Genomic DNA, 12,778 nt, shown 5'->3' with positions numbered 1-12,778 from the left:
GTAAGTTGCCACTCCTTGCTCCAGGTGACGATCCTATGCCGATATTTCTCAAACCTTTTCTATCTTTTCCACTTCTCTGTAAGTAACACTGGCAACTACAAACAGCCTTATGGAGATTCCGACGTATTCCTCTACATCTTTTATACAGTGAACATTAATGGTCTCAAAACACTGTCATCTGTACGTCTCTTTATTGTAATCTTTACGTCTCACGATTTATACACGAAAAAAAATTGGGTTTTACGTCCCGCCAACATCGAGATCATTAGAGATGAAGCACAAGCTCGGAATGTTTCAAGGTCGAGGAAGGAAATAGGCCGTGCCCTTTCAAAGGAACATCCTCGTTAAGATCAAATGGCTCTGAGCACTATGGGACTCAACTGCTGAGGTCATTAGTCCCCTAGAACTTAGAACTAGTTAAACCTAACTAACCTAAGGACATCACAAACATCCATGCCCGAGGCAGGATTCGAACCTGCGACCGTAGCGGTCTTGCGGTTCCAGACTGCAGCGCCTTTAACCGCACGGCCACTTCGGCCGGCTCCTAGTTAAGAACTACATGTTGTTTCCTGTTTGCCAGAAACTCTTCAATCCAGTGCCAATCTGATATTCTGCACGCTTGTACTCTGTCCATTAAGTAGCAATGCGGGACAGTACCTAAAACCTTCCGAAATATCACGTCAACCGCTTGGAGGGGCGGTATTTCCTACCTCCTATTCCTCGTGGTCGAACAGAGCGAGATCGGGGATTCAAAAAATCGTTCTTCGCAGAATCTACGCTGATCCCTACAGTGGAGATTTTGTTCCCCAGAAAGGTCATAATACGCCAGCATGAAACATGTTGCATAATTCTGTAATAGTTTGATTTTTGTGCTGTAGCCTTATAAGTATGTGGAACATTCCGACCACATTTTTCCAATCTTTGGGTACCTCCGTTCTTCCAGTGGCCTGCGATAAAAATCTGGTAAGAGGAGAGCGGTTTTAGTTGATTTCATACTACGCAGTCCATTTCATTGCCCACAAGGCTGTCCGCTACACATGTATCCACTTAACTGACTTTTTTCTTTCCATTCTTAAACTCATATTTTTTCGTGAAGGGTAGTTATAGTTCTAGTATTATATTAATGTTTTGCACTATTTTTGAGAAAAGAAAAATATGGGTAACAAAGAAAGACGTTACCGTAATGAATATATATGTTGTGGAACCGTTGTCAAAGCAGCATGTTTTATGACACTATCTCTCCAGGATGATCTAGAGCTGCCATCAGACAAAGTTATACCACTGTTTTCTAAATATTATCCAAACAACTTGAGTTGAGAAAAATCTGTAACTCATTAGTGAATAGATATGCAGAGTGATTATAATCAAACTCTCGCTACTTGAGAGGACTCCCATGAGAAACGAGTGATCGTATGACGCTGAACGTTTACGGGAACATTTTTAAGGACACGCGGAAGTGAAATAGCGAACAAACCATTGAAAGACGCACTTCAATTGCCACATGAGAGTGTAACATTTGTTAATTGCATTCCACGTTTACGTTTCAGATTACACATGTTGCTCGATGTGATGACCATCTGCAACCACGGCAGCACGGAACAGTATTAGAGACACCGGTTCACCGTTGTTCGCAACACTTTTCGAACGGTGGACCGTGGAACGTTAAGCCGTGGTGGCACAGCTCGTGCACTGCGTGAAGCTCGCGTATTGCTTCCAGCATTCTCAGCCATGGCTACAGCAACTTCCCAACAATTTGTGACGCAGTTGGCCGTAAGCCTCTCCTAGGGGCAAATCGCCGATTAATTCGATCTTATGAATCTTGTTCTTCAACGCTGATGCGTAAAGAGGATCTCTGAATATTTCTATAACGCGTTGATACTCGCGAAGAGCAACGGTGTTATTGTTGTTGTTTTGATGACTCATTTTTACCGGTAAAGCCGTGCTCAGCTTTACCAGCCTTATGTTGGCTGTTGTTGCTTATGTTTCCTTCTACACTGGTTCAAGTAGCGAAAGTTTTATTTTGTAGGGAGCACATTGTGCTCATGTGGGAGCGACCTAGATGCTTGTAAAGTAATAAACTGGTAGCCAAGATCGCAGGAATTCTTTTCATTCCGTGATTAACGGTTACGGCGAAACTAAAGCTGCCATCATCGGATCTTGGGATCCTAAGATCCGATGATGGTTGCTTTAGTTTCACCAAAACCGGTAATCGTGGAATAAAAAGAATTCGGGTGTGAAATCTTATGGGACTTAACTGCTAAGGTCATCAGTCCATAAGCTTTCACACTACCCAACCAAAATTATCCCAAGGACAACACACACACCCATGCCCGAGGGAGGACTCGGACCTCCGCCGGGATCAGCCGCGCAGTCCATGACTTCCACGCCTAGACAGCTCGGCTAATCCCGCGCGGTGGCTACCAGTTTAAAGTTCACATACGGCAGATGTAACTGAACTAAGGTTTTTCATTAGTTCTAAAGTATGGGTTTCCTAGTTTCCTAATCGAGATTGTGATGTATCTGTAGTCTGAAAAATTTAACTGTATCCAATTCTTGTGATTCTTTGTTTGAACTGACTGTTTATATATTTTGTGAAATTCTGCGAGGAGTACTGAACGGCATATAATTTGCATACATGTGAATCTTTTCACTATCAGAAGTAATTCTGTGTCATGAAGAAATTACAGTAATTAGGCTACAACAGGACAAATGAGTTCCAAGAAAATGCTCTAGGCGGGTGTAAAATTAATGTGCGCAACGGAAAATACTGAACGCGAAAATGAAGATCTGGCCCTGTCTGACTACCCACTGAAGCAGATCTTAGGATCTCTTAATGGTGATATTATATCCTTCTTGTTCTTTAATATATCAATTACAAAATAAACATAAATTAATGCTTAAGGGAACTAGTAACTACAAAATAATAAACGCTGTTTCTGCTTATACACTTATTGTAGATTATAACCACTTTATATATTACAAATAGTTATGTATCAATGTCCAATAGACATAAAGAGATACAAATGGATTTCATAATTAACATGATTATCAATTGCCCAAATCTGCCCCTTTTTGTAGCTACGCGATCTAATATAAATAACACAAGATGACTGACATCACCTACGTACCAAACACTAGAATACACTACTTTCAAAGATGATTTACAGTAGTGTGCAACCTCAGCGGAAATAAAATTTACGTGATCACAGCTGTTTAGCTTTATAGCCCTAATAAGCCGAAGCAATTAGCAATATCACCATATGTACTGTGTCCGGTGAGTCGGAGTGATGGTTCTCGTACACGTCTGTGACGACGGAAAAACTCCAGCCACCAAGTATAGAAAAAAAAACTTCATTCAAACACTAGGACGGCAGAAGACGGTCCTCTGTCTTCTCCTCTCGGAGTTCTACAGACGAGAAACGTGAACTCCCAGCCACAAGGACGGAGTTCAGATAACGTTTCAATGTGAGTATAGGCAGAAGAAGTGCTCTCAATTACTGAACGCTGCGTACTCAACGAACGACGACCCCCTGACCCCCTTCCTGGAGGCGAAGCCCAGAATCGTATACGTTGGCAACAGTACAGTGCCTAACCGTTGTAACTATAAAATCTCCTGAGAGCAAAGACAGCAAGTCCGTCTGTACCAACAATAGCTGATGCTGAGCGACCATCAAACACAGGCGCTCAAAACGGAAGACTACTTTCTCTCCACCACTGTCTTACCAGCAAAGCTTTGCTCCCGCTCTATAGATTCTTCCGAACGCCAACCAACCATATTATCGTCTTTTGTCGTCCAGCACTGAAAGTTTGCGAGGAAATACCTATCCCCATTAATTATGAATACGGTATGCTTCTCAGAGTAAAAATTCTCAGAAATAATCCAGCATACATGATTTCCGAGGTAACACGTCCTCGCTCCTCTCTGCTGCGTCCAAGATTTTCAGAGTTTCCGAAGTATCATCCGGTTATCCTTCCGGCGCCGCTACAACATCGGCCGGCCGCCACTGTATTGTGCTTCAGCGCTCAGGTGCCCCGACGTCGGTCTTGGCTATTTCCTGTGTGAAGCAGGACCAACACACCTGTGCAGGCTTTTCCACCCAGGGCTTCAGTTACGCCTGCCGTTTCATTCCCATTGGAGTTCTAACCTCAATCATTCATTACGCTGTTTTGATAATAAAGACACTCTGTCACTTTTCATGCAATAAGCGTTAACAACTATGTACAAGGTGTACGTGACAGTGTCAGTCTTCTTTAAATATTCATATATATGATTATCAAATGATACCTAATTCTGGTTGTAAATCACGGCAAAGTATGTAGATTAGTTCTTTTAAGGTGCGTAATTACATTCACCTTACGGAGTTAACGATTCTAATATATGCTGTACTTGTTGGAAGAATTATTTGTGTGTTGCATTGTTATATTGCTTGATGATACAATGTGTGCAAGCAATTAGACATAACTGAAATTCCTACATAGCTACTACAGCTAAACCTTCAGTATGCTAGCCTCGGCTACTGTATACCATACTCTGTCACTCTACCATTTAACTAGTTTGTCTTTAGTAGTGTTAACGATCATTTTAGAATTATATATTATTTCACTCGATTGTTGCAGAACAATAACTTACATTTGCTCAAGTCATCCACTTGGTTAATATGGACCGCTTGATAGATATTAATCATACAGTGTGTTACAATAGTACTCAATGTTTTTATGGCCAAAAGTAGGAAAACGTACTGTTGACTTACACTAATGTGTGGGCCATTCTATTGTATGGTAAACACCTGTCTGTTGGCACTACACAAGGTGGAAAATGTGGTTCTAATTCTTTAGCCTTCCTTCTCAAAGAACTACCGCACTCGTGAAGACACGCCTGGTGTCCTGTGGACTCGGTCAGATGCGTGACACACACTCCTTCCATGTGTGTGAATACTTCTTGAGAGTAAAATTCGGCAATACCTTTAAAAGTTTGCACACTGAGAAATCTATAGAATTAACGTCAGGTGAACAGAGGTCATGCTATTGCGTCTCCTCGACCAATCCGTCGCTCATTAAATGATTGTGTAAGGTGATGCTACTTCACTACCATTCCAAACCAGCGTCAGTAACTTGCAGCGAGGCGGGATGGAGGGCTGCCGCCGCATTCCGCTGTCAAAAGTTGGAAAGATGCTGAGCTGACATCACGAAATCTGCACTCGCGTACTCAAGTGGGATGGTTACGTCACGTCCAGGCCTGCCACTGCAGCGAGGGCAGCGTGCTACCACGTAAGCCGCCACACTGGTGACCTGGGTTACACTGTAACTGGGCCTGGAACTGCCCTGCTTTCGTAGTCTAAGTGATCATAAGTGGCGTCCTGTCGGCGTGGCCATAAATACTGCCGTCTCGTCATGCAGCATCTGCCGCAGACCACAGCCTTCCCTGAGAAGTACTCCACGCCAGTCGTCGACCCAACTGGTCATCCAACCTCAAAATGGGTCAGTGGGCTGCGCCTAGGCCAGAGGCTGCTGAGAGCCGAACTGGTGTCCAGCTGCTAGCCTACTTCTGGCTGACTTCATCCAGCCATCGGAAGCCACTCGGGAGTTCTTGGCTCGCAATCACCTCCTGAGTTCGTCTCGTTGCTGACCTGTTTCCACGCTTTTGCCGCTGATGTGCCGCTGGCGCTGCTTCGGCTGCATGGCCGCTGATGCCAGCCACTCTGACCATTGCCGTCCATGCACAGCCGCCGTGCCACCTGTGTTGTGCTGACAGGGGCTTGGCTGCTTGAAAGTATCGCACACCATCGAGGTGACGACGCCTCCGGCTGTTACATGACTTCTGTTAAATAAACGTGATGCTGTTTTCACAGTCTGTACGATTCCAAGACGGGCGAGAAGGTGGCTCTCCGTGCTCACTGCCCTTTCAACCAACCGGCAACGTCATCTTGACTTGCTAAGATGTCTATAACACTCGGGCCATCCTGGTCCCGTTACACACGAGGTGTGGAAAACAAATCACATTTGTTATCTTGCTGCCAATAGCACGAGTAATTCATCGTGCGTAAATTGACGATAAATAGCATCTGTTAATTTCTACGATGAAGTCTATCACCCACAATTCTTTGTCACACATTGATACTAAACCGAGCCTTACGCCTTGCTTCCGCGTCGCCCGAGGACTTCCATCTGTCCACATGTCACTACTGTAATTTATTATTATCTTATTCTGTGTATATCCCACCTCATCCGTAAATAAAATGCAAGCTGAGAATTCTGTATCTTGTGCACACCGTCTTGGAGTCCACATGAAGAACTGAAATCTGGCTTGGTGCTCATGTGGTCTGAGTCCTTGCAGACTAAGAAGTACGGATAAAGTAATTATTCGTGAGCAGTGACCACACAGGAGTGTTGTTTACACATATAGAAGCTCCATGACTTTATATACTTGTTTCAAAACCTTCCTCTACTCGTCACAACACTCGCGCCTCCATATTAGGCATGCGGCTTGTCCTCGATAGCGTTTGATCCCATGACTGCAAGTAGGTGGGACAACCTGCCCAACATCTTTTTTCCTATGGAATATGGCGTGGAGATTAGCGTCACATGACACGTGCCTTTCGCTAAACAGTAGCAGAATACCATCCCTGCCAATTCCCGCGACAAGTAATAGGAATGTGTTTTCCTTTTTGTGTTGTTCACGCTCCATTCCAGCACAACGTCAAAACGACATGCACGTAATGGCTGATGTACACAATAGTGCCACGTCTGACACAGCATCACAGTTAGGGGGCTCAGTACACATACAGTCAATAAGAAATGAGCAATGACCGTCCACTCCTGTGCCTACACCACGGAATACCGATGTTCTCGATAAAAGTAAAATATCCCGTATATCAACAAGTATGTGTTTTCGCCTTACTACCTGTTGGAAGGACATGGGTCTTTCCTTAAACACTGTCGTGTATATTTGTGGTAAACACTGCAATTCGGTATACCGTTTTTCCTCTTACAATTAAATCTGTGAGGAAGGTGTCATTGACACACACCTCAAAGGTTGCAGACGCTAATGTCCACTTGTTCTGAGACCAGACAAAGGCAACGACGTGCCACATGTAGTACGACCGTGCCTAGTGATCTGCTGCGGTTTTAAATCCGGATTAACGTCTGTTTCATTTACTAAGGCTTCAATTAGAGGCAACAGGCGCTTGTTCCACAAAAGAACCTTGAATCTTTGATTTCTATGTTATAATTTCTTTAAGTTACGCGCCTCTTATCACCTATAAAGTAATCGTGGAATGACTGACGTTACTTTGGACCTATTACACTCGCTATAAGATCTATTTTCAAACTTTCTCGGCTAATCCCATATTACTAAACCTTCGCACAATTTACGATTGCAGTAGTGTACAATAAAGGACATTTTGTACAAAATTTGATATGTAACGTATCACCGGACACCTAATAATGGTAATTAATTATGACTTCCTTTGAATAAAACGTGGAGTAGTAAGCTCTACGATGCTTTAGTAGCAATGTGACATTTCCACTCTTTAGTCTTCTAGGGTTAATTTCACGCAATAGTTGTTGAAGTTTATATACATTAGACAGCCGGCCGGTGTGGCCGAGCGGTTCTAGGCGCTTTAGTCTGGAACCGCGCGACCGCTACGGTCGCAGGTTCGAATTCTGCCTCGGACATGGATGTGTGTGATGTCCTTAGGTTAGTTAGGTTTAAGCAATTCTAAGTTCTAGGAAACTGATGACCTCAGCTGTTAAGTCCCATAGTGCTCAGAGCCATTTTTTTTATACATTAGATGCATGCAGTGCAATATCATCAGTAAAGCGGAGGTGGTTGCCTTATTGGTCAAATAATACGCAAGCTCCCAGTTCCGTTCCAATATAGGAATCTGGAAACTTCCTATGGTGTTAGCTAGAAAATATTTCATGATGTGAAAACTCCTTACCTCATAATTCTTTCAGCTCTACGTATCTCACTATCCTAACACATACCTTTCGCTGTACTGACGTGCATTGGCTCATTGTCGTTTTTTATCTTGTGGTGTTAGTACAGGTTCAGTTGAAATCTCGTAGAAAGCTTTCTCAGAACCAAAAAATCCTAGATAAAGTGGCAGCTTAAATTTCATTCGCCCGCATCTCGTGGTCGTGCGGTAGCGTTCTCGCTTCCCACGCCCGGGTTCCCGGGTTCGATTCCCGGCGGGGTCAGGGATTTTCTCTGCCTCGTGATGGCTGGGTGTTGTGTGCTGTCCTTAGGTTAGTTAGGTTTAAGTAGTTCTAAGTTCTAGGGGACTGATGACCACAGATGTTAAGTCCCATAGCGCTCAGAGCCATTTGAACCATTCTTAAATTTCATTCACGGCTTGCGAATGGTTCGTTGTGCCATATGCGCTTCTTCCATTTGTGGACAGCAGGTGTGGTATTGAGCAAACATGAACGGATATGAAGAATTATTCTGTACTAGAAGTATTTACGAAAACGTAACAGACATATCAGGATTCAAAATTTCGAAAACATTCTTCTAAAGTGTCACTGGCGTGTTTCTTCAAAATTAGTGTCATTTACTATTGAAGTGTATGTTTTGCTCATGAAGATTACTTTTATTCTATGGGTATTTCAGTCATGAAATTGTTGATAGTTCTGTTAGCTTGCTTCCATCTGTCGTGACTCACAAACCTAGAATAGCTTACTAAGCTGAAGGCCTCCTTTTAACGCGAATAAATTCCTCTTAAGAAAATACAATTTTTTTTTTCATTTTTAAATACTTATTTCTGCACCAGGAAACTGCAGAAAAACCAGTGATATCACATACTTTTTATTTACAGTTTACACAGGAAAGCTCTTTGCACGATTTCGCAACAAAATCGCCCGAAGAACCGACGAGAGGATGAGGATGATGAACGAGATTGTGCAAGGCATCCAGGTGATCAAGATGTACGCCTGGGAGAAGCCCTTCGCAGAGCTCGTGGCTGCGGCGAGGAAGTAAGTAAAGGAACTTGTAAATGTTGGCGCTAGACAACTTTGGTCAGGAGCCGTTAAAACAGACCTTTGCGTTATTTGTTTCAATGGGAGTGGCTCTAACCGAAGTTGGTCATACGACACATCAATGACAAAACGCAGATCGCTTACAGTTTTTTCATCTTTTCGCATTACATGCCAATGCGAAGTCACTTGTCTTTAACCTTGCCATTGTTTTGTGTGCTCATTTCCGAAAAGTCTCCGTTTTTCCTTCATCCCCACGCACCTGTTCGCAAATAGATTCCGGAATGTAGACAGACGGAAGCGTGAGTTCTACAGAGTATTGCACAATTCATGTTACACACTTGTAGAGGTTGCATAGGGGACATTCCAGATCAAGTTTTACGTAGGAACCCATGTCCGGAAACATCATTCAACGACGCTACAGAGCGTCAACGTTACATGAGATTAGTATTTAATGTCCCGTCGACAATGAGGTCAGTAGAGACGGAGCACAAGCTCAGATTAGGGAAGGATGGGGAACTAAATCGGCTGTGCCCTTTCACAGGGACAATCCCGACATTTTCCTGAAGCGATTTAGGGAGTCCAGTGTGCTAACCACTGCGCCACCTCGCTCTATGCCAACGTTACAAGCTTTGACACATATATGTACAGGATGACGGAGAAGAATAAATTGATCAGTTTGAGGCAAGAGACCCTTTACCGGAAGTGAACCAATCGAAAGTTATAAACGAAAACCGTTCTGATATCTCTGACAGTGGAATATATGCACTGGTACTGTTGTTGCTACCATTTTAGAGTATCCAACATTCACAGGTGGTAGTTTGGGCCAAAACAAGGAAAAATGTCAGTATACAAGGACTCTAAAATGCATACCTGAGGAGCTATGAGCACTTTTTCATCTTCACTACTGTGAAACATATCTCCTCTACTGGAAAAAAAATGCTCATAGTTCTTGAGGTATCCGTTTAAGAGCCCATGTTTACTTGGCATTTGTTTCTTGTTTTGACACATACTACAACTTCTGAAAGTTGCCTACCCTAAAATGTTAGCAATAACAGTACCAGTGCACGTATTCCACTATCAGAGGTATCAGAACGGTTTCGCTTGTAACTTTCGACTCGCTCGGGACCCTTATCTCAAATTGATACATTTATCCTTCTCCTACATCCTAGAAGGTTTGAAACAGCATCACGAAATCACCCTGTATGTATACATACATATACAGGCGCCTGCGCCTGTAACTGTGACGCTCTGTAGCGTCATTGGATGACGTTGCCAGATTTAGGTTCTTGCGTAAAACTTAATCTAAGCCCCCTCTACAATCTCTAGAAATGAGTAACATGAATTGTGAAACATTTTGTATTTTAACGTTAGTAAAAATGCAATGAAAATATGGCTACAAGTGATTGAATGAACGGATTGTCTTATATTAGTAACCAACAATACATGAATAATTAAGATTGCCAAACTGAACCTGACATCTGAGCATTCAGTGTGATGTAACTTTGCTGAGCTGCACAACTAGGCTGCTGGCGGCGCACCAAGCGACAAGCCTTCTCGGAAGTGGCGCTGCGAACGGCATACAGGCCCCAAGCCTCCAGGTCATACCGCGAAGATTGTCCCTGTGATTTCTCCGGGGTTATAAGGGACGAGGCACAAAGAAAGCAGCAGGATAAATTGACTTCTGTGTGCCCTCCATGTTCGGCTGTTAACCACCAGCTGTCCCTACGACGACAGAGTTCACGATGGACTTGGTTTATCTGTTGGATGTGTTCTGATTTGGTCTCGTATTACTCTGCATACTTAGCTTTAAACAATGGACGGTTATGATTTCCGACGCGTGAGTCAGTACTTCCTCCTTGTGAACGTCGAACAAATAAATGGTGCGCTATTTACAACAGAACACTTCCAGTATGAAATTTTCACTCTGCAGAGGAGTGTGCGCTGATATAAAACTTCCAGGCAGAGTAAAACTGTGTGCCGGACCGAGACTCTAACTCGGGGCGTTTGCCTTTAGCGGGCAAGTACTCTACCAACTTGCCAACAAGATCACTTGCCCGCGAAAGACGAAGGTCCCGAGTTCGAGTCTCGGCCCGGCATACAGTTTTAATCTGCCAGGAAGTTTCAACACAACACTTCTGTTTTCAGCAGTTCTATGATCTGTGGCATGGAGAGACAGATGGCATTGATAATTTCCTACGGTACGACCAGCCACGCTCATTGTAAGAGAATGCACCAAACACAAACAGTTTGCTATAGGTTTGTTACCAATTGTTTCAGTCAGCACAAGAGAGTTATAGAAATGTTTCCAGAGCTTAGAGTGGAATCTTTGGAGGAAAATAGATGATCTTTTCATGAAATACTTTTGAGGATGTGTAAAGCACCAGAATTTGCAAAACAATTCTATTGCCTCTGGTTCATCTTACATAAAGATCGAAAGGATAAAATATTGGAAATTAAGGCTTGTGCAGAGACATACAGGTAATCATTTTTCCCACGCTACGTTTGTGAGTGGCGCGGGCCAGGGAACGGCTAGCAGCGGTGTAATGTAAGCTCCGCCATGTAGTGTGTAGTGGCGTGCGGAGTATGTATGTAGATGTAATGAATATATATGTGTAGATACTTTTATGTCGGGTATCTTAAAATGTACACGCGTCACTTTGTTGGTAGTGTTTTTTCTGTAACGAGCAACCTTCCCACAAACACGTCACAAACTTTACGACCTGATGTTTTTTGCTTCTCCTTAATACACCACTAAGCGGGTTACACCTGTCAGTACAGACTAACCGTTTCGCATCCACGCGCCCACGCTACAACACCTGAGCTTCTGCCCAGGGGAAATAAGAATTAATGGCTTGCTCTTGCCACATGAACACTCTGCCAGTCACTTTATTGTGAATAGCAGAATAATTACGTAGGTACTATCTAACCTACCCTAACCTAAAAACATACGACGTGTAGTGGCTATGATTAGTGGTGTGCAAATGAAAAATTCTGATGGAGCGTTGTTCAGTACACCTTCCTCAATCACCAATACAAACATCTGCACCTATACGCCTTACGCCCTCTATATTTGCTGGAGGATCGAGACATGCAACAGAATTCCACATATGTACGTTGAGCGCCAAATTATGCCAAAGTATTGTTCAGGCTTCCCGTTAAAGCACTGCATCCGTATAGCGAAGCCGCCTGGACGATGCTTGTTCCCCGTCTCTCGCTTTTTACGTGACTCGACTTCACTCGGCTGGCAGTTCCCCTACTCGCCTTGTGACATTAATAACTCTCAGCTGCGACCCCGGCACCTGGCTAAGAAAACGTGGCAATTAGCTACACCACAACGCAGCACAATGTGTGAAGGTGAGTAAAGATAGCCCATCGCGCAGGCGCATTCTACCTCTCGCAATTTCTGCTCGAATGAGCACAGCTGACAAGGAACCACTTGAGTGAGAGGTCGCAAAAAGGCCAATGACGTTTACGGCATTCGCCGCCCCACATAATGTCTACCATGCAACCACAATATTGGCTGCTAATGGCAACAGGGGGCGGGACTGGAGGTATTCAATGCTGAGCACAGCATGAGGCTACGGAGCGTAGTTGATCTGCTTTGTCGTCGAATAACTCACAACGATGCTAGAGAGCCAGTGGTGTTAACACAAAGCGGAGCTATGGCAACGATAAACAAACCAGACTCTGCATTATACACACATAAAAAAAAGTTTTGCATCACCTCGGTTCTGAGAGTTCCGGAACCTGTACAGAAAATTGTGATAGACATCAACATGAACATCATTTCCGCCCTTTTTAT

General features: G+C 43.6%; 1 protein-coding gene across 1 annotated transcript in view; it reads left to right on the top strand.

The window, feature by feature from the left end:
* LOC124594856 (ATP-binding cassette sub-family C member 4-like) overlaps window positions 1–12,778 on the top strand; it is a 289,353-nt gene that overhangs the window by 134,676 nt on the left and 141,899 nt on the right. Inside the window, exon 7 of the mRNA XM_047133319.1 lies at window positions 8,817–8,973. Within this exon, the coding sequence (XP_046989275.1) occupies window positions 8,817–8,973 (157 nt within the window). The remainder of the gene's footprint in view (window positions 1–8,816; window positions 8,974–12,778) is intronic.

The sequence above is a fragment of the Schistocerca americana genome, chromosome 2, assembly GCF_021461395.2.
Source record: "Schistocerca americana isolate TAMUIC-IGC-003095 chromosome 2, iqSchAmer2.1, whole genome shotgun sequence".
Lineage (NCBI taxonomy): Eukaryota > Metazoa > Arthropoda > Insecta > Orthoptera > Acrididae > Schistocerca > Schistocerca americana.
The sequence above is the reverse complement of the archived record's forward strand: the minus strand, read 5'-3'. Positions and strand labels throughout refer to the sequence as shown.